At 35.6% G+C, this 23,652-nt stretch overlaps 1 protein-coding gene and 1 long non-coding RNA gene across 9 annotated transcripts in view; one reads left to right on the top strand and one right to left on the bottom strand.

Annotated features, from left to right (window-relative positions):
• Positions 1–22,374, top strand: part of LOC129398179 (uncharacterized) — a 63,051-nt gene extending 40,677 nt beyond the window's left edge. Inside the window, exon 4 of the long non-coding RNA XR_008625908.2 lies at positions 17,166–22,374. This is a non-coding gene — a long non-coding RNA (uncharacterized LOC129398179). The remainder of the gene's footprint in view (positions 1–17,165) is intronic.
• Positions 1–23,652, bottom strand: part of PPP1R9A (protein phosphatase 1 regulatory subunit 9A) — a 384,760-nt gene that overhangs the window by 119,682 nt on the left and 241,426 nt on the right. For all 8 annotated transcript variants that reach the window (XM_057302912.1, XM_034964481.2, XM_034964482.2 and 5 more), the window contains exon 5: positions 12,151–12,255. In XM_057302912.1, the coding sequence (XP_057158895.1) occupies positions 12,151–12,255 (105 nt within the window). The remainder of the gene's footprint in view (positions 1–12,150; positions 12,256–23,652) is intronic.

Here is a 23,652-nt window from a genome sequence, read left to right as displayed (position 1 = left end):
AAAGAACACTTGAGTTGTTTCCAGTTTTTAGTTATTATGAAAAAGCTGCTATGAATATGCAAATATGAGTCTTTATATAAATATATGTTTTTATTGTTCTTGAGTAAATACCGAGGTGCGGAATTGCTAGCTGGTATAAGTGTATGCCTAACTTTGGAAAACCCTACCAGACTGTTCTGCAAAGTGGTTGTGCTATTTTGCATTCCGATCAGCAAATAAATGTGAACCTCAGTCCATATGCTTATCAATGCATAGTGGTATCAGTCTTTTTAATTTCAGCCTTTTTAGCAGGTGTACAGTAGAACCTCATTGTGGATTTAATTTACCTGCCCCTAATAACTAATAATGTTAAGCAGCATTTCATGTTTAATGGTATATCTACTTTGATGAATGTCTCTTTAAGTGATTTGTACATTTTAATAGGATTTGCACATTTAAAAACTCCATTATATAGTTGTTATAATAATCTTATTGAATTACAAGAGTTCTTTATCAGAAAATTGTTTTACAGATATTCATTCTGTGGCTTGTTTTTCCATTTTCTTAAGTGGCTTGTTTTTCCATTTTCTTAAGGGTATTTTGTAACAAATCTTTTAAATTTTGATGCAGTTTATCATTATTTCCTCTTACACTTTTTGCTTTTGTGCCCTAAAAAAATTTTTAAATTGTTATATTGCATTAAAAATTTTTTTTCATTCATTTAGAGGGTATATATGCAGATTTGTTACATGGATATATTGCGCAGTAGTGGGGTTTGAGCTTCTAGCATACTCATCACCTTAACAATGAACATTGTGCCCAACAGATAATTTTTCAACATTCACCCTCCTCCAGTTCTCCTCTTTTAGAGTCCCCAGTGTATATTACCTACAGCGTTTCCCTCTGTATGTCCATGGATACCCATGTTTAGCTCCAATTTATATATGAGAATATAAGGTATTTGATTTTCTATTCCTGAGTTATTTCACTAAATCTAAAATTACAAATTTTTGCCTGTTTTCTAGAAATCTTAGTGTTCTAGCTGCTGCAATTAGGGTTGTGATCAGTTCTAAGTTAATTTTTATATATACTGTGAGATGAAGGTCAAGGCATTTTTTGGTTTGTATTTTGTTTTCAATGAGACTATTTAATTTTTTCAGCCCCATTTTTTGAGTTAACTATAATTTCCTCCACGGAATTACCTTGGTACCTTTATAAAAAAAAATCAATTCTTCGTATCTGTGCAGGTCTGCACTGCAAAGTTCTATTCTGATCCATTAATCTATATTACTATTCTTATACCTCAACCAGATTGCCTTGATTAGTGATGCTTTCAGGCAGGGAAAGTCCTCTGAAATTTTTTTTAACAATAACATCTACAAAATAATCTTCTAAAATTTTTACTAGGGTTATGTTTAATCTACAGACTAATTTAGGGAAAGTTGAAATCTTAACAATATTGAATATTATAATACATTGAACATGGTCTACTTCTTCCCTCATTTAAATTGTCTTTACGTTCTGTCAGCAATATTTTGTTGTTTTAAGTGTGGAAGTCTGCAATATATTGTTAGATTTACCTTTAAGTATTTAATATTTTGGATGCTGTCATCAATGTTATTTTCAATCTGAATTTTCAATTATTCATGTTGATAGTATATACACTCTGATTTCTGCACATCAACTTCATCTTCTGTAACGTGATTGGACAACTTCATCTTCTATAACATGATTGGACTCAGTTATCAGTTCAAGTAGCATCTTTTGTAGATACTTTAGGATTTTCTTCATGGTCATCTGTGTATAAATGACCATATTGCCTGTGAATAAAGAGTTTTACTTCCTCCTTTTCATTCTATGGGCTTTCCATTAGTTATTACTGTCTCAGTGAATTAGCTATGGCCTCTGGTACAATCTTGAATGGAAGTGGTGAGGGTAGAGATATTTGCATTGTTCTTAATACCAAGAGAAAAGCATTAGGTCTTTCACCATTAAGAATGTTATTAGTTGCAGGCTTCACTAAGATCCTATTTATCTCATTGAGGAAATTCCCTTCTATTTCAAGTTTCCTGAGAGCTTTTTTAAAAAAATCTACATCTATTGAGAAGAACAAATGACTTTTACCTTAATCCTATCAGTAAGAAAAATTCCATGGGTTGATTCATAAACATTGAATCAACCATACATTCAAACAATAAATGTCACCTGGCTATTGGATTTATAATCCAATTTGGATTTCTGTATTTACATTCATGAGGAATATTGGTTTGTGATAGTTTGTATTTTAATGCCTTTTAAAAATTATACAATCATAGCAACATTGGCTTCATAAAAGTAGTTGAGAAGTATACCATCTTCTATGTTCTGAAAGAGTATATGTTGAGTTGGTATTATTTCTCCATCTAATGCTAAGATTCACCAGTGAAACAAACAATTTTCTTTTTAAGAGGATCTTAAATCTAAACTCATCTTCATGTATACACATAAACAATTTTTTCTTGAGTGAACTTTGGTAATTTTTCATAGCACTGTCTTCCAAAAAATTTAACCATTTAGTCTAACTTGTTGTATTCACTGGCATAAAGTTCTTCATAATATTGGTTAATCCTTAAAGTATCTGTGGAATATGTAATTACACCTTCTCATTCTAACTTGTGTCTTTGTTCTTTTTATATCAAACAAGTCTGACTAAAGATTTACTAACTTTATGTTTTCAAAACTGACTTTTAAAATTTATTTTGTCTAATATCAATATAACCACACTAGTGCTCTTTTGATTAATGCTAGCGTGACACATTTTTTCTATCCTGTTACTTTTAACCTATTTGAGACTTACTTTCTAAAAATATAATATGACAATCTCTGCCTTTAAATTGGTCATTAGACCATTTACATTTAAGAAATTCCGATAAGTTTGGGTTTAAAGCTACCATTGTGCTGTTAGTTTTCTATACATCTCTTCACTTTTTGTTCCCCTGTGCTCTTTTTCTTTTTTGCATTTTTTGGATAAAGTACTTTTATAATTATGTTTTATCCTTGTTATATAACTCTTTATTGGTATAACTCTTTGCTGGGGTTTCTTCAGTGTTTATTTATGTCTTATAGCATACCTCTTCAATTTATTTCAGTCTGTCTCCAAGTAATATACTACTACTTCATGCACAGCATAATCACCTTACAAAAGTATACTTCCATGTTGTCATAAAAACCAACATGCTATTGTTCTAAATTTTACTTCTCGATGTTATAAATCTCAAACAACACAGTCATGTCCTTTGTTTTAAAAAGTTAATAATCCTTTAAATAATTTTTTAAAAAATGAAGTAGCCTATATTTACCCACATAATTTCTATTTCTCTTCATTTCCTTGTGTAGGTCTAGAATTTCATTTTATATTATTTACATTATTAAAGACTTCCCCTGACATTTCTTATAATAGTATTCTCCAGGTAATGAATTCTTTTAGCTTCTGTATAGAAGAAGGTCTTCATTTCATCTTCAATTTTGAAAGCTATTTCCTTGAGTATAAAATTCCAATTTTTCTTTCAAAACTTTTAAATTATTATTCACTTTCCTTGGTGATGTATTATTTCTACTGCAAAGTCTACTGTATTCTCATCTTTGGTTCACTGTACACAATATGTCTTTCTTCTCAGAATGCTTTTATAATTTTCTTCTTTACTACTGATTTCAAGTATTTTGATTATGATGTCTCTTCATGTAGTTTTCATCATATTCCTTCTATTTGGGATTTCTTGAATGTCTTGGATCTGTGATATTATAAATCTTAAAAATTTCATCAAATTTGAAAATTTTTCAGCCATTATCTCTTCAGTTATCTTTTCTAGCACGTCTCTCATTCTAACCTTCTGAGATTCCAAAAGTGTATATTAGTAGCTTATAATTATGCCACAGCCTCTTGAAGTTCTGTTCATCCGTTCCTGTCTTTTATTTCTGTGTTTAAATTTTGATACTTTCTATTGTAGTATGTCTTAAAATTAACTAATTTTTTCTTCTGCATATTTGAATCTGTTATCCCATCCAATGTACATTTCATAACACATATGTTTCATTTTAGAAGTTGGAGTGGAACCTTCTTTTTATCTTTTCTGTATCTACTTATCATACTCAGCCCTTTTGCTACCTTATTGTATGTTTGAAATCTAATTATAACAACTATTTTAATGTTTTCATCTACTGCTTTTATTTCTAACATTGCTGGATCTGTTTCAATTAATTTTTCCACTGATTGTGGCTCATATTTTCCTCATTCTTTGCATGCCCAGAAATTGTTGACTGCATGCCAGATATAAAGATATTTTTTGTAATACAATAAGTATTCTTGAGTATTCCTCTGGGACAATTAAAGTACTAAAAAACAAATCTTTCTGAGGCTTGCTTTTAAGGCTTTTGAATGTGGGATCAGAGCTACATTTAGTTTGAGGGTAAGTTCTATTAATTTTTAAATTTTTTAATTGATATAAACATTTGTACATATTTATGGGATAAAAGTGACATTTTCTTACATGCTATACTGTATAATGACCAAATCAGGGTATCTGGAGTCTTCATTACCTCTACTATTTATCATTTCTATGTGCTGGGAACATTTCAAGTGCTCTGTTCTAGCTATTTTGTAATATACATACATTGTTATTAACTTTCTGCTACTGAACATTAAATCTTATTTCTTCTAGGGACTGTATTTTTGTACATTTTAACCAACCTCTCTTCATCCACCCACCCACACCCCTACACTCTTCCCAGCCTCTGGTAACTATCATTCTACTCTCTACCTCTATAAGATCAACATTTTTAGCTCCTATATAGGACTGAGAACATGTCATAGTTGTCTGTCTGTGTCTGGCTTATTTCAGTTAACATAATGACCTCCAGTTCCCATCCACGTTGCTACAAATGACATGATTCACCTTTTTTATGGCAAAATAGTATTTCACCGTGTATATATACCACTTAAAAAAATCCATTCTTCCTTTGATGGACACTTAGGTAGGTTGATTCCATATCACTGCTATTGTGAATAGTGCTGCAATAAACACTGAGATGCTGCCATCTCTTTGATATACTGATTTCTTTTCTTTAAATAAACACTTAGTAGCAGGACTGCGGGATCATTTGGTAGTTCTATTTTTAGTTTTTTGAGAAGTCTCCTTACTGTTTTCCCTAATGACTGTATTAACTTATATCCCCAGCAGTGGTGTGTAAGAGTTCCTTTTTCTCCACATCCTTGTCAGCGTCTGTTACCTTTTGTCTCTTTAATAACAGCCATTCTAATTGGGGTAAGCGGATATCTTAGTACAGTTTTATTTTGCATTTCTCTGATGATTACTGATGTTGAGCATCTTCACATATATCAGTCATTTCTATGTCTTATTTTGAGAAATGTTTATTCATATCCTTTGCCGACTTTTTAATGAGACTATTTTTGCTTTTTTACTGTTGCTTTGAGTTCGTTTAATATTCTAGATATTAGAATCTTGTTGAATAAATAGTTTATAAATATTTTCTCCCATTCAACAGGCTGTCTCTTCACTCTGTTGTTTCCTTTGCTGTGCAGAAGTCTTTTAGATTAATATAGTCCCATTTATCCTTTTTTTTTTCATTGCCTGTGCTTCTGAGGTCTTAGCCATAAAGTATTTGCCTAGACCAATGTCCTGAAGTGTTTCCTCTATGCTTCCTTCTAGTTGTTTTGCAGATGTGGGGCTTACATTTCAGTCTTTAATCCATATTGAGTTGATTTTTATATATAGTGAGGGATAAGGGTCCAGTTTCATTCTCCTGCAAATAGATAAGCAATTTTCCCAGCATGATTTATTGAAGAGGGTGCCCTTTCCCCAATGTATGTTCTTGGTGTCTTTGTCAAAAATCAGTTGGCCATAAAGGTGTGAATTTGTTTCTGGGTCCTCCATTCTGTTTTATTGGTCTGTGTTTCTGTTTTTATACCAATATCTTGCTGTTCTGGTTACTAAAGCCTTGTGATACATTTTGAAGTCAGGTAACGTGATGCCTCCAACTTTGTTCTTTTTGCACAGAATCACTTTGGTATTTGAGCCGTACTTGGTTTCTTACACATTTTAGGATCTTTTTTCTATTTCTGTGAAAAATGACATTGATATTTAGACAGGGATTGTACTGAATCAGTAGACTGCTCTGGGGAGTGTGGTCATTTTAACAACGTTAATTCTTCTAATCCATGAGCATGGGCTCTTTGTTTTGTTTGTGTCCTCTTCAATTTTTTTCATCAGTGTTTGTAGTTTTCCTTGTGAAGGTCTTTCATCTCCTTGGTTAAATTTATTCCTAGGTATTTTTTTTTTAACTATTGTAAATTTGGTTGTCTTCTTGTGTTCTTTCTCAGCTAGTTCATTATTTTTTGTATAGAAACAGCACTTATTTTCTGTATGCTGATTTTGTAACCTGTGACTAACTTTACTGAATTTATTTTATCAGATCTAAGAGTTTTCTCGTGGAGTCTTCAAATTTTTCTAGCTATAAGATCACATCATCTGAAAAGAGGAACCGTTTGACATTCTCTTTTCTTATTCAGATGCCTTTTATTTCTTTCTCTTGCCTGATTACTCTGGCTAGGACTTCCAGTACTATGTTGAATAGGAATGGTGAAAGTGGGCATTCTTGTCTTGTTCCAGCTCTTAGAGAAAAGGCTTTCAGCTTTTCCCCACTCAATACAATGTTAGCTGTGAGTTTGTCATATGTGGCCTTTATTATGTTGAGGTATTGATATGGTTTGGCTGTGTCCCCACCCAAATCTCACCTTCAATTGTTACGCCCACAATTCCCACATGTCATGGGAGGAACCTGGTGGGAAGTGATTGAATTATGGGGACAGGTCTTTCCTGTGCTGTTCTTGTGATAGTGAATGGGTCTCACGAGATAAGACGGTTTTAAAAATGGGAGTTTCCCTACATAAGCACTCTCTCTTTGCCTGCTGTCATCCATGTAAGATGTAAGATGTGACTTGCTCCTCCTTGCCTTCCACCATGATTGTGAGGCCTCCCCCAGCCACATGGAACTGTAAGTTGACTAAATCTCTTTCTTTTGTAAAATGCCCAGTCACAGGTATGTCTTCAGCAGCAGCGTGAAAATGGACTAATACAGGTTTTTTCCTTCTATGTGTGCTTTGTTGAGGGTTTTCATCATGAAGGGATACTGAATTTTATCAAATGTTTTTTCTGCATCTACTGAGATGATCATATGGTTTTTGTCCTTCATTCTGTTGATATGATGTAGCATATTTTATTGATTTGCATATGTTGAGCCATTCTTGTATCCCTGGGATAAATCCCACTTAATCATGGTGTATTATCTTTTTAATGTACTGTTGGACTTGGTTTGCTAGTATTTCGCTGAGAAATTTTGCCTCTGTGTTCATTGGGAATATTGGCCTGCAGTTTTCCTTTTGGTTGTGTCCTTATCTCCTTTTGGTATCAGGGTAATGCTTGCCTCATAGAAAGAATCAGGGAGAAGTTCCTCTGCTTCAATTTTTTGGAATAGTTTGAGGAGAACTGGTGTTAGTTCTTGTTTGAAAGTTTGCTAGAATTTGGCATTTAAGCCATCCAGTCCTGGACTTTTCTTTGTTGGGAGAATTTTTATTACTGATTCAATCTTGTTACTCATTATTGGTCTGTTCCAGTTTTCTATTTCTTCCTGATTCAATCTTGGTAGGCTACATATATGTATCCAGAAATTTATCCAGTTTGTCTAAGTTTTCTAGTTTGTTTAACTTGCTTTATTTTTAACAGTTCTTCCTTTAGCTTATCTATCTTCTCATAAATTTTACTTAGACGCAGCAAAAAGCAGCTAGTGACACTTTCAACAATGGCTAGAAATCTTATGAGTTAAATGTCCCAGTCAATATTCTACTTTCCATATTACTAGAGGTAAGTTTTGTTAAATGTTCTGTTATTACATAATGAAGATCCTCTTTCTTCTAATTTTCTTTCTTTTTTTTTTTTTTTTTTTTTTGAAATGGAGTTTCACTCTTGTTGCCCAGGCTGGAGTGCAATGGTGCATCTCGGCTCACTGCAACCTCTGCCTCCCAGGTTCAAGTGATTCTCCTGCCTCAGCCTCCCAAGTAGCTGGGATTACAGGCATGTGCCACCACACCTGGCTAATTTTGTATATTTTTAGTAGAGACGGGGTTTTACTATGTTGGCCAGGCTGGTCTCGAATTCCTGACCTCAGATGATCCACCTGCCTCAGCTTCCCAAAATGCTGGGATTCCAGGCATGAGCCACTGCGCCTGACCCAATTTTCAGTAACATTTATAGTTTTCTTCTTTAAGCCCTCACCAGCTTCCTCCTCACAGACCATCAGTTTTCTCCCAGCAATCACTGTAAGATCTCTTTGGCTTTTACTGATACTCTCTTCATGGTCCTTCCAGCCTCACTAACAGTCCAGTCCCAAAGCTACTCCCACATTTTCAGTTTTTGTTAAACTGGAGCCCACATTCAGGTACCAAAATATGTGTAAGTTGTAGCTGCTGATACAAATTACCCCAAAACTTATAAACAGTTACTATCTTCCATAATTTCTGTGAGTCAAGAATTCAAGGAAGGCTTGTCTGTTCAATTGTGGCTTGGGGATTCTCACAAAATTCAACCAGTTGTTAGCTGAAGCTGCAGGCATCTGAATGCTTTACTAAGGCTGGAAGATCTTCAAAGGTGCCTCCCCACATGTCTGGTTAAGTTAGTGCTGGCTGCTGGTAGGCCCAACGTCTTCCCTGTGTGGGCATCTTCAAAAGGGTATTTGAAAGCCTCCCGATATGGCAGCTACATCTCCCTAAAACTGGTGATCCAAAAGAGCAGGATGAAAGCCACAGTGCCTTTTATAACCTAGCCTAAAAAGTCACAGATCATTACTTTCATATTCAAATTATCATACAGACTAGACAGGAATCAATACAGTAGAAAACCCAAAAGAAAGTCAATAACCAGGTGGAGAGGATCAGAAGAGGATCAGTAAATGAATGCTATGTAGAAAACATGGTAATTGAGATAGAGTGAATTTGAGTTTGGACAACATAAATATGAGAAAAGCTCATTCATTGAAGAATTGATATTTGAACTGAGACTTGATAAGGTAGAAGCAGCCAATTGTATGTCATGTGATATGGAGTTTTTTGGGGGAAGGGGGCAAAGCAGGAAAGTGGGGCAGAAGACAGGGAATGGCACAAATAAAGGATAATACTTGGAGTATATTAAATTTGATGTTCCTTTTAGAATGCCATATGAAGATGTCAAGTAGGAAGCTGGATATACTATTCTTAAGCTCTGGGAAGAGAGAATGGAGCTAGAAATAAAAACAGAAAATAGAGAATAAAGCATGGAACAGTTAAAATAGGCCATGCCTGAGGAAAAAAAAAAAAAGAAAAGAAAAAAAACCATGGTAATCTGGAAGAGAAAATTAAAGAAACTCTTATACTAGCAAAAATTCAAACAGATGGAGATCCTGAGAGAAAATAAGATTCTAGAGGATATGCCCAGAAAATCTAAGCCCCATTTAATACTGGTTTGAGAAGAGAGGCCAAAGACAATGCAGGAGAAATAAAGCAAATAACCAAAGCATAATAGAAACTTTCTGAAATCCAAGTCTTCAGATTGAATCCCAAGCAGAATTTCACAAAACCAAATAAACAAACACAGATCTAGTTACAGTCTGATAAAAATTACAAAAGCCCAATTATAAGAGAAAAAAATCCAAAAGAGGTAAAAAAAAGAAAATACTATAAAGGATTACAAATCATATTAACATGAAACTTTTCATTACCAGTTGTAAATATTAATGGACAATGGAGGTAAATGGAAATTAAAGCAATCAGATTCCACTATACAACTATTTGAATGGTCAAAATCCAAAACACTGACAACAAATGCTGGCAAGGATGTGGAGCAATAGGAACTCTCATTCATTGCTGATAGGAATACCAAATGGTATAGCCAGTTTGAAGATGGGTTGGTGGTTTCTTACAAAACTAAACATACACTTACCACATGATATAGCAATTATGCTCCATGTTTGGTATTTACCCAGTAGAAAACTTATGTCCACACAAAAACCTGCACATGGGGCCAGGCGCAGTGGCTCACACCTGTGATCCTAGCACTTTGGGAGGCTAAGGTGGGTGGATTACCTGAGGTCAGGAGTTCAAGATCAGCCTGGCCAACAGGGCAAAACCCTGTCTCTACTAAAAATACAAAATTAGCTGGATGTGGTGGCGGATGCCTGTAATCCAGCTACTTGCGAGGCTGAGGCAGGAGAATTGCTTGAACCCAGGAGGCAGAGATTGCAATGAGTTGAGACTGCGCCACTGCACTCCAGCCTGGGTGACAGAGCAAGACTCTGTCTCAAAAAACAACAACAACAAAAAACAAAACAAAACAAAAAAAACCCCTGCACATGGAAGTTTATACAGGTTGAGCATCCCACATCAAAATATCTGAAATCCAAAATGTTCAGAACACTCAGAACTTTTTGAGCACTGACATGACACCCAAAGGAAATATTCATTAGAGCATTTCAGATTTCGAATTTTCACATTAGGGAGGCTCAACTACTAAGTATATAATGCAAATATTTTAATATGCCAAAACAATCTGAAATCGGAAACACTTCTGGTTCCAAGCATTTAACATAAGGGATACTCAACCTGTACTAGAGTTAAGCAGAATAAGGTCAATTTCTTTTTCCATGATAGCCCTTCATTTACTTAAAAACTGTAATTATGTCCTTCCATGAGAGTAATGATGAACAGAGCAGACTGAGGAAGTGAGAATGTGAAAACAGACAGACCAGTTAAGAAGACATTTGAAGACTTTTGAAATTTGTACAAGGCTGAAAATAATAACACAAGATTACGCAGTCAACAGAGGGGAAAAAAGGGATGGCTATGGTTTCATGTAACTACAAATTCTTTTCCAACTGAGAAATGTTCTTATGAGTTGAATGTATATCTTACCTATTTCATTTTAAAATTTACTTTAAAGTCTAATGGACAGCTTCAAAACCAAGTTCTATACAGACATGGGAAAGTGCTGTCTTAAGAACACATAGTGATCTTCAAAAAGACAATCACATTTACTGAATGGGCCCACCCACACAACTCAGAGAGCACCACACAGTTTTGCAATTATTTTACATTCTTTTCTCAGGACAGTGGATATTCTAGAAACATCAACATAGCGCCCACAGAAGTAGTTTAGGTAATATTCCTTAAGGCATCCCTTTAGCATTAGAAGATGATTTACAGTTGAAAAAGCCTAAAGTCTAAAACTTAAATCATGCTTCAGCAAAATTAGACATACTGCAATAATATCCTAATGTTACTGTCTGTATAGCAATGTTAACTCATTAATATTTTCAGAATATTTAGCAGTTTCATTTTGATAATGAGAACACCCAACCATTTTCATCATTACACATACTAAATAATGTTTCCTTAATGTTTCTTACACAAGATGTATGGAAAAGTATATGATATAAGCAATACTGAAGATAAATAAGTAACCTATAAGCAAAAAAAAGACCTGATTTCAAACCTTGACTTCAACTAGCTCTAAACTGCTTCTTACTTGTTTTCCAATATACAATATTCACAATCCCAAGGTTGAATATAAATTTCAAGGTCCAAAAAAAATGCACCCTAAGTGCATTAAGTTGGAAAAGTTAAAATTCATCAAACATTGGTCATGGCTGATTCCTTAAAAGAATATATACATTTAAAAAATATACTTATCTTTATTCAACCTGATTGTCTAAAAAACACAGAAAATTGAATATATGTATAATCATTTCAAGTATTGTATGAACTGTTTTCCTTAAAAAGATTTGGGACCTAATTCATATTTATTGAGGTTTTAACTAGAAATTACATCTTCCTGGAAACCATAGTATTTTAGAAAGATATGAAGACAAGTGCTTGTTTTTGTATCTTTCTAAAATACTATGATTTGTAATTTTAAATTCTATTTTCATGAACTAATTATAATAAAGGTGAAAATATTTAAAACTAAAAGCAAAGTTTTACTATTCAGGTAAAATTGTCTTTGTAATTACATTTATTTGCAGGTTAAACTATAGAAAATTAAAATTCAACTAAAGTAACAACATGGTGTATATTAGAAGGCACGTATTTACCTGACGTTGCCCTTGGTGTTTCTGAGAACTGTTGCTGCAAAATTCTGTGTCACACCCACCAAGCTGATTCCATCCACTTCCACAATCTGGTCATTGACTTGTATTCTTTAGAAAGAGGAAAAAATTACCCACATAAATTACATAAAAAATTAATTTATGTAATAATCATTTCCAACAAATCAGTTGACAAAATATGTGATTTTTAAGATACTCTTTTTGATCCAAAATCTATCTTTTACATACAGTCAGTTCTGCTTTCTGTTATCAGTGGGTTCCACATTTGTGGATTCAACCAATTGTGGATATAAAATATTTTGAAAAAATAAAAAAAGTAATACAATAAAAAGTACAAAGTAAAAAACTTAACTACACAGCATTTGCATTGTATTACATATTAGAAGTAATCCAGAGACGATTTAAACTGTTTGAAAGATGTGCACAGGTTATATGCAAATACTATCTCTATACTATACTGTAAGAGACTTGAGCATCCGCAGATTTTGGTATGCACTGAGGTCTTACAAAGAATCACCTGTGGATTCCCAGGGATGACTATAGAAGCCCCAGATCTTAGTCAAACACTTAATGTTTTAAAAAGACTATTTCCATTAAAAACTGGGCAAAAGACACAAACAGACATTTCCCGAAAGAAGACATACAAATGACCAACAAACATAAAACAATGCTCCACTTCACTAATCATCAGAGAAATGCAAATCAAAACCGCAGTGAGTTACCATCTCACACCAGTCAGAATGGCTATTACTAAAAAGTTTAAAAAAAAAAAAAAACAGATGCTGGGAAGAATGTGGAGAAGAGGGAATGCTTATCCACTATTGGGAGGAATATAAATTAGTTCAGCCACTGTGGAAAGCAGTTTAAAGATTTCTCAAAGAACTTAAAACAGAACTACCATGTGATCCAGTAATCCCATTACTGGGTATATATTCAAAAGAAAACAAACCTTTCTACCAAAATGATACATGCATGTTCACTGCAGCACTGTTCACAACAGCAAAGACATGGAATCAACCTAAATGTCCACAAATGGTGGATGAGATAAAGAAACTGTGGTAGATATACACTATGGAATACTATGTAGCCATAAAAAAGAATGAAATCATGCCCTTTACAGCAACACGGATGCATCTGGAGGCCATTATCCTAAGCAAACTAACACAGGAACAGAAAATCAAATACCGCACATTCTCACTTATAAGTGTAAGTTAAACATTGGGAACTCATGGACATAAAGGCGGCAACAATAGAAACTGGGGACTACTAGAGGGGAAAGGAAGAGAGGGAAGCAAGGGCTGAAAAACTAAATATTGGGTACTATGCCTGGTACCTAGGCGACAGGATCATTCATATCCCAAACCTCAGCCTCACACAATATACCCAGGTAACAAATCTGCACATGTACCCCCTGAATCAAAAATACAAGTTGAAAAAAAAAAAAAAAAGAAAGACTGTTTTAAAGGATAGAAACAAGTAATACTAAATGGAGACATTCAGTTTACCAAACATACATATTCCTATCACAAAAATTGATAACTGCAAATGATATATTTACATATTTATATCATTTTTGTCCTTAATAACTGTACATAAAACATAAGAGATCCAGATGAAATATGCTTTGGGCCTAATACCTAGTCTCACAACACACCTATCTTCCCTAAGGAAAAACTTAACCAGGAATTACAGGGAATCCTTCCCATTCAAGGTGTATATTTCAAATATGTAATGCTCATTCATGTGCATCTGTATACTTACATATACATACAAGTGTTTTTGTGTGTGTTCATACTTATGTTTATGAGCATTGTATGTATTGATACTGTTTATTGTATAATACTTTTACATTTCTATATATATTTTATATATATCATTTTTATTCTTCATAATGAAATACTTCAAACATGAGAAATGTAGTCAAACAGATAATAAACTTTCATGTACCCAATACTCACCTTTATAAAATCCTAGCATTGTGCTATATTTGAGTCACATTTTTTCTTTCTTTCTTTCTTTTTTTTTTTTTTTGAGACAATGTCTCCCTCTGTCACCCAGGCTGGAGTGCAGTGGTGGGATCTCGGCTCACTACAACCTCCGCCTCCTGGGTTCAAGAGATTCTCCTGCCTCAGCCTCCTGAATAGCTGGGATTACAGGCATGCACCAAGCCCGGCTAATGTTTTTTGTATTTTTAGTAGAGATGGGGTTTCATCATGTTGGTCAGGCTGGTCTTGAACTCCTGACCTTGTGATCTTCCCGCCTCGGCCTCCCAAAATGCTGGGATTACAGGTGTGAGCCACCACGGCCGGCCCGAGTCATATTTTTTCTAAAGAAGCACATTACAGAAAAGTTGAAGCCCATTTATTATTTGTCTCTAGTTTTATTCTCTTCATTGCTTATACAGAGGTAATCACCATACTAATTAGATGATGGGTTGACGGGTATAGCAAACAACCATGGCACATGTATACCTATGTAACAAACCTGCACGTTCTGCACATGTACCCCAGAACTTGAAGTATAATACTAATAATAATAATAAAAGAATAAAGTGTTTGACCTTTCTACGGATTTTTTGAAACAGGATCTATATATATGCATGAATAGGCATAATTTACATACAATCATTTATTTTCAAAAATTATGATGTATACCTCTCTTTCTGCAACTTAGTTTGCTTCATTCAGCATTACATTTGAGATTTAACCATGACTATTATAACTGTAATTCTACCTAATTTATTTTAACAACTATATAGTATCATCTTTTATCAATATGCCAAAATGTATTTATTCATTATTTTGCAGCTGGACAATTGTGTTGTTTTCCAATTTAGGTATAATAAAATATTGCTGTAATAGTCAACTTCATACATGCCTCCTTATGCACATGAATGAGTTTTCTCCAGGATATATACCCAGAAATAAAATTCCTGAGTCAAAGAAAAGATTATAAGCATTTTCAATTTTATTAGACATTAACAAATCTCCATGCCCTCAGGAATACTTGGTATGCTCAGATCCTTTAAGTACTGCCAATCATACAGCTGTAAAAAGATATTACAATGTGATTTCAATTGCATTTCACTGATTACTAGTGCGGGTAAACATTTTTTCATATGTTTGTAAGTCACCTGTCTACTTCCACAAATTGTCAAATCATTTCTTTTACCCATTTGTTACACTGTTGTTGTTGGGTTGAGTGACTTTTCTTATTAACTTAAATGAGATGTCTTTATATATCTTGGATATTAATATTTCCTTAAACATATTGCAAATACTTTCACCCTATCTGTAGCTTGTCTTTTTATATATCTTTGAAACATGGTGGTTTAGAGGAAAATAATTTTCTAAAGTATATCCACATTTGTAAGTAGGTATTTTTTTGTGTTTTGTTTAAGAAGTACTTTTCTGCCCAAAGTTTATAAAAAGATTCTATATTTTCTTCCTTTTTTGGGGAGGTGGGGGATGGGGGTCTCACTATATTGCCTAGGCTGCTCTCAAACTCCTCGTCTCAAGTGATCCTCCTGCCTTGGCATCCCAAAGTGCTAGGATCACAGCTGTGAGCCACTGCCTTGGGCCTATGTTTTCTTCAAAATGCATTAACATTCTGATTTTCTGTATTTAGGCAGTTAACCACCTGGAAATTTTCTAAAATTATAATATGTGTTGGCAATCTAATTTTATTTTTTTTCAAATGTATAAACAACTGGCCAAACAACATTTAATAGAGTCCATTTCCCCCCCAGAGTTAAGTAGTGCAATATATGTCAAGTTTTCAAATGTGCATCATCATGTTTGTAGGTTCCCTATAGGTTCTATTTATCTCTTTGTTTATCCTTGCATCAATGCTACATTGTCTTAGCTAATAAAGCTTTATAACTAGTTTTTGCATTTCATAGGGCAATTCTCCTAAAATGGTTCATTTTCTTCAAATTTGTCTGAGTCATTCTTGATCCTTTGCTCTTCCTAATTAGTTTTGGGCTTATTTACCAAGTAATATGAAAATATTTGTTGGAGTTTTAATGAAATCATACTGATTTTAAAGATTCCCTTGGGGAGAACTGACAACTTTATCGTATTGACTTTTCCCTTCAAAGAAAATTTGAGTGTTACCATAAGCACCCCTGGGTAAGAGTGGCATAAATCACATTTTGATCCCAAATGTTAAGAAAAGTTATTCAAAGCTTGGAAATAAGGTCAAAAGTAGGGCAACATATTCTTTCAATGTCATATGAATGCATTAACAGATCCACATAAGGATAATTAAGGGAAATGTACTTATTTGATTCACTGTTTACTACTGATTAAAGATCCTAGTTATAGCAGCAGCCACTCCAGACGGCCTGCTGCTGCCATCACGCCGACTGCAGCAGGGAGGTGCTGCCGAGGATACATGCTCCATGGAGCTCCAGGCAGCAGGGGACAAGCGTAAGCCCTTCTCCTTCTGAGGTGGGGTGGGAACTCCCCGGGTGCAGCTGCAGCTGCCCAAATTGCAGCTGCAGACCTGGGCCTCTGCCTCCTTGGAGGAGGCAGGAGCCTAACCCTACTGGGAAGGGCTGCAGGTGCCCGAGCTGTGGCTGCAGAATGGAGCTTCCCTGTATTTTTGGGGGACCAGGAGCTCCACTTCCCTAGGGTCAAGGGAGCAGCCCATATTGCAGCTGCAGACCCAGGTATCCCTGCACTCTGGGGGGGGAGGGGGGGAGCTGGGAAGGCCCCCCTGCCCCTGCAGGCTCAGAAGTGCCTGCTCCCGCTGCTTGGCTTCTCCCTGCTGTGGGCACCTGCTCCCATCTTGGAGCAAATCGGGGTCAAGCCCATGTGCCACGAACACAGGGGGAGGCAGACAGATACCTGGGCAGAAGAGGGCAGAACCCTGAGAGAAGGCCTGAAGCCTGGGACAGGACTGGCAGTGCTGATTTGGAGGGCAAACTCGTGGTGGTTTTTCCTGGATCTGCCCATGGCTGCCCATGGACTGATCAGCATGCACTTCCCCTCTAATAGGCCTATAAAAGCCCCAGGCTCAGCCAGAGCAGAGCAGATGATGGATGACCAGCTGCAGAGAAGAGCTACCCTTTCTGCTGACAGCAGGAGATGTCCCAACAACCAGCAGAAGAGAGAAGCTATCCATTCTAGGGCCTCTTCTCTGCTGAGAGCTTCAGAAACCTGCAGAGACATCAAGACTACCAGCTGCAGAGTGGAACAATCCACTCCAGGGCCACCTCTCTGCTGAGAGCTAAGAAGACAATGAGATGACCTGCCTGCTAGGAGGAGCTTCCCTCTCCAGGGTCTCCTTTCTGCTAGGAGCTGAACTCTCATTGGAACATCCTGGCTGTGGAAAGGAGCTACCCTCTGCAGGTCTCCTGTGTGCTGTTCTATTGATCAATAAAGCTCCCCTTCATCTCGTTCATCCTCCACTTGGCTCTGTACCTCATTCTTCCTAGTTGCAGGACAAGAACTCGGGACCTACCAAATGGCAGAGCTAAAAGAGCTATAACACAGGACTGAAACATGCCCCCTGCTTGCCACATTGAGGGCAAAGAGAAGGAGAGAAGATCTGTGCCTTCTCAGGCAGCCCAGACCTGGGAGCTCCCTGAGCCAGGGCTGTGACTCCCTCTTTGGGGTCCTGTGGTGCCTAGTATCTCCAAGCTTCCAGGTGCCACTGCATTTCCTGGTGCCAGCTGGGGAAGCTTCCTGCAGTGCACCTGGTCTGGCCACAGCCTCTTAGAGAGTCAGTGCCTGTGCCAGCACCTGTAACTGCCCACCCCATTGCAGCAGCCGGCATGTCCGATTGCACACTGGCTGAACCCCATGCTCCCTCACACACCCCTTGCCACTCCATGCCTGACTTACCCTTGGCAGGTATGGGATCCAGGCCAGTAGTGTCAGCCAAGTAAAGCCTGCCAGGCCAGGTAGGCAGAATAAACCCAGTGGGCCTAAGCAAGACTTGGGCAAAGACATCACCAGCCAGAAAAACAATATCCCAAGAATCTTGTGACACTAGGCATAGTGAAGTTCTTTATTAATTTGTAGATTTTTATCCTGGAAAATTCTAATATTTTCAACTATTAAAAAAGATAATCCCCAAAATAATGCTTTATTGTCATATAAAATATTAAATAGATTGTAGGTAACTTAGCTATATTATTCTAAGATAAAATTCATTAACTTGTCTTCAAGAAACTAGTTCCTAAAATGCACTTTGAACTGTATTTATAATCTCACTAGTCCTCTACTTAATTAGGAAGTGGAATAAAATATTTGATATATTTTCTTTTTATATTTACAAAAGTCACCATTTAAATTCTTTGAATTTTAACATGTTATACTTTTGGAGGATCCATTGAGACACTAAAGTGGGTTCATAAAGCCAACCAAACTGTGATAGCACAGAAATGTACTTCAGGAGCTGTTTAGGAGGAGAGACTTTTCTTTCTCCTCAAAGTGATTCTCAAATAGCAATAGAGTCCTGGTGCAGTGGCTCATGCCTACAATCGAGCACTTTGGGAGGCCAAGGTGGGAGAATTGTTTGAGCCCAGGAGTTCAAGATCAGCACAGGCAACATAGCGAGACCTCATCTCTACAAAAAATACAGAAATTAGCCAGGTGTGCCGGCATGTGCTGTGTTTTTTGTCCAGCTACTTGGGAGGCTGAAGTGGAGGGATTTCTTGAAACTGGGAGGTCAAGACTGAAGTAAGCCATGATCCTGCCACTATACTCCTACATGGGGGAAAGAGCAAGACTCTGTCTCAAAAAAAAAAAAAAAAAAAAAAAAAAACAAAACAAAACAAAAAAACAAGGCAATAGAACTGTACCTTTGCTGTGATGCTAGTCTACTACAAGTTGGCTTTTTTCTTTAAATTTTGAATTTTTCATTTTCTTTTCTAGTTCTTCACCATTTTGGTTCTGGATATAGTTTCCACTAGAAGATGATAATGATGATAATGATAATCCCCATGCATGCATTAATAATTGGGAATGTAATTTTATAATCTGAACTTTAAAGACCTCTGTTAAGATTAAAGGGATTTCTTGTCCTTCATATGAGACATGACGAGGAATGAGAGTTGTCATTTTTTTAATTCTTTGTTTCTCTATTTGTGTATCCAAATAATTTCATAAAACATTTTATAACTACTAGAAGGGAAAATAATCCTTTGAAATCTTGAACAGTGAATTTTGGTGTTTCCTTGATTACTTAATCTGTTGCAGAGATTGTTATAATTAAAGCTACAATTTTCTCTGTGTTGCTATAACTCAGAAGTCATTCTCTCTCATTCTGTATGAAGTATTTTCCTAAGAAGAGTATTAATAAATAAAATTTAGAAGTCTCTGAATTTTAAGGAGCTAAGATATCATTGGTTTACATAGTATAAGAAGTTCATGAATCTATAGTAGTATCTAAAGAAAACTTCAAATGTACTAGTAATTTAGGGAAAAAATTCTTCTTAAAGGATCTGCTAGCAGCTTAGAAAGATTTTAATTTACGAATCTAAATTCGTGCAATAAAAGTGAATCTTTGTAGACTATGTGTTAAGCCACAAAACAAGCCTCAACAAATTTTTAAAAAATGAAATCACATCAACTATCTTCTCAGACCACAATGGAATATAACTAAAAACCAGTAACAAGAGAAACTTTTAAAAAAATGTACAAATACAAGAAAATTTAAAACTATGCTCCTGAACAAACACTGGATCAATGATGAAATTAAGCAGCAAATATAAAAATTTATTGAAACAAATGAAAATGGAAACACAACTTACCAAAACCTATGGTAGATAGCAAATGCAGTGCTAAGAGGAAAGTTGATACCCATAAACTCTACATAAAAAAAAATACAAAGAAGAAAACCACAACTAAAAATGAGTAGAAGGAAACATATAATAAAAACTAGAATTAAACAAAATGGACACTAAAAAAGCAACCAAGAAAAGGATAAGATCAAAATAAACAAAATCAGAAACAGAAACAGAAAACAGACATTACAACTAATACTAAAGAAATACAAAAGTTCATCAAAGACTATTATAAGCAACTAAATCTTAATGAACTGGAAAGTTGGAGGAAATGGATAAATTTCTAGATACACATATATAGCCTACTGAGAGTGAATCAGGAAGAAATAAAAAACTGGAACAGATCAATAATAAGTAATGAGATTGACTCAGTAATAAAGTCTCCCAACAAAGAAATGTCCAGGACTGGATGGCTTCAATGCCAAATTCTACCAAACTTTCAAGCAAGAACTAACAACAATTCTCCTCATTCGATGCATGTAAGAAAATATCACATGTACCACATAAATATGTACCAATATAAGGTATCAATTAAAAACTGTTTAAAAATTTAAAGCTAAAAACTGATTCTTTGGACAAATCAGACTGATTTAAAAATTTTGTCTGAAATACATAGCTGTGTTTTCTCCATAATTTTGTACGGATGTTGAGTTTCTGTTTTCAGAAAAGACTAGTTAACCTGAACTTCTTAAAATTCTGATAATAGTGTATTGATCAGATAAGCTAATGATATCCATACCTAAAGTTTAAAATGATAAAAAAGTAAAACTGTTTGACTGAACTGAATCATGATTCTAACAATGTTTTATATCAATAATTACATTTTTTAGTGTCCTCTGAAATGTGATTTCTAAGATTCTTGTGTACTTAACTTCAAGATCTTGAATAGCAAGCTTAGCGCTTACAATATACAACTCTACGTCTTACCTTAAAATGTTACGATGTTACCATGATTTTATATAATGTTAATGAATGTGCTCATTCTTGTCAGTTGAAGACATAAATATAATGTACGTGAGGCTGGGCGCGCAGTGGCTCATGCGTGTAATCCCAGCATTTTGGGAGGCTGAGGTGAGTGGATCATTTGAGGTCAGGAGTTCGAGACCAGCCTGGCCAATATGGTGAAACCCTACCTCTATTAAAAATAAAAAAATTAGCCGGATATGGTGGCAGGTGCCTGTAGTCTCAGCTACTTGGGAGGCTGAGGCAGGAGAATCGGTTTGAACCCAGGAGGTGAAGGTTGCAGTGAGCTGAGATAGTGCCACTGCACTCCAGCCTGGAGGACAGAGTGAGACTGTCTCTGCCTCAAAGAAAAAAAAAAAAAAAAAAAAAAAGGGTGTGGCTGTAGAGAATGATATTTCCTAGTCACCTAAATTGCTTGTGCATGATAGGCATTATTATCAAGTTCCTATCCACCAGAGAAGGTTAAATACAAGTTAATTAACAATGGTAATATGGGTAACTGAGTCTATTTTAGCAGGGACAGTTTTAAGAAAAAGTGTAACTATGTAGGTGATGTAATAGGATAAATGTTTATTTTTCAAGAAAAAGGACAGAATTTTAGTTCTCAGATAAAGTGAAAGGTTGCTCCAGAATTAAAAAGAAACAAAATGAGGACAAAAACTTGAGCGTACATAGTGAGGTGAGGAAGGTTTAAATAAGAATTTTTATTTGCCTTGATTTATAACATATGGGACAAAACGGAAGCTATAAATGGGTTAAAAATTTGACACAATTCACTCAACTTTGAAAGCCTTATAATATAAATTAGAAAGAAGAATGCATGGATCTTTACTGTAAAATATTAACTTAATGTAAATATAGAATAGATTACATATTAAAATAACAATTTATCTGGAATTATTTAGCATTCTCTTATTAAGGGATTTTAAGAGATTATGCTTCTCATCAGAATGATTTTCAGGCCAGGCGCAGTGGCTCACTTCTGTAATCCCAGCACTGTGGAAAGCCAAGGCGGGTGGATCACGAGGTCAAGAGATGGAGACCATCCTGGCCAACATGGTGAAACCCCGTCTCTACTAAAAATACAAAAATTAGCCCCACGTGGTGGCACGCACCTGTAGTCCCAGCTACTCAGGAAGGTGAGGCAGGAGAATTGCTTGAACCTGGGAGGTGGAGGTTGCAGTGAGCCGAGATTGTGCTACTGCATTCTAGCCTGGTGACAGAGTGAGACACAGTCTCAAAAAAAAAAAAAAAAAAAAAAAAGATTCTCAGTACTATGTGCTGACATTATCACTTCCTTTATTAATGTAAAAAATAAAAACAAACTTATAAATAAGCAAAGCTTCCTACAGTAACATTACCCTTCTCCTACCTGTTTTGGAAATTAATAAACTTTCCTTTTGTAGAGTATTTTTATGTTCAGAACAAAATTAAGTGGGAAATTTGGAGAGCTTCTCTATAGATCCTGTCTGCACACATGCAAAGTCTCCCCCCATCAACCCATCAACATCTTACATGATAGTGGTTCACATATTACAGAAAAAAAAAAAAACCTTTAAAGACACATCATTATTGTTCAAAGCCCACAGCTGACATAAGCATTCACTCTTGGTATTGCACATTCTATGGGTTTTGACAAATGTATGATGGATGACATGTATCCACCATTACAGTATCATACAGAATGGTTTCATTGCCCTAAAAAAATCCTCTGTGCTCCACTTAGTCATCCCTCCCTCCCACCAAATCCCCAGCAAACAATGATCTTTTTACTGTCTCCATAGTTTTGCATTTGCAAGAAAGTCAGATAATAGGAATTATAAAGTATGTAGGCTTTTCACATTAGCTTCCTTCATTTACTGATATGCATTCTTCCATGTCTTCCATGGCTTGACAGCTCATTTCTTTTTAGCACTGAATAATATTCCAATGTCTGGATGTACCACACTTTTTACATTCACCCAGTGTAGGACATCCTGGTGGCTTCCAAACTGGAGTAGTTATAAATAAAACTGCTATAAACATCTATGTGTAAGTTTTTGTGTGGACAAAAGTTTTCAGCTGGGTCAGATCATGAGAGTGTGTTTATTTTCATTAAAGAACTGTCAATCTGTCCCCCAGAGTGGCTGTACCATTTTGCATTCCCACTAGCAATGAATGAGACACCTTATTGCTCTACATCCTTGTCAGCATTTGTTGTCAGTGTTTTGAATTTTAGCTATTGTAACAGGTATATAGTGGTATCTCATTATTGTTTTAAATAGCAATTCTCTCATAACATGGTATTAAACAACTTCTCATATGCTTACTTGTTTTCTGTATATCTTCTTTGGTGAAACGTATGATCAGGTCTTTTGAGCATTTTAAAATCAAGTTATAGTTTTCTTATTATTTAGGTTTTAAGAGCTTTTCGTATACTTTAAATAACAGTCCTTTATTAGTTTTATCTGTTTTAAATATTTGTCCTAGTCTATAGCTTCTCTTCTCATTCCGTTAACACTACTTATCACAAAACACAAGTTTTTGACTTAAAAGAAGTCCAGCTTATCAATTATTTCTTTCATACATTATGCCTTTGGTGTTGTTTCTAAAAAATCATTGCCAGCCGGATGCGGTGGCTCATGCCTGTAATCCCAGCACTTTGGGGGCTCAGACGGGCAGATAACAAGGTCAGGAGTTCGAGATCAGCATGACCAATATGGTGAAACTCCGTCTCTACTGAAAATACA

Source organism: Pan paniscus, chromosome 6 (assembly GCF_029289425.2).
Source record: "Pan paniscus chromosome 6, NHGRI_mPanPan1-v2.0_pri, whole genome shotgun sequence".
NCBI classification, from domain to species: Eukaryota; Metazoa; Chordata; class Mammalia; order Primates; family Hominidae; genus Pan; species Pan paniscus.
This window is presented reverse-complemented; position numbering and strand designations above follow the sequence as displayed.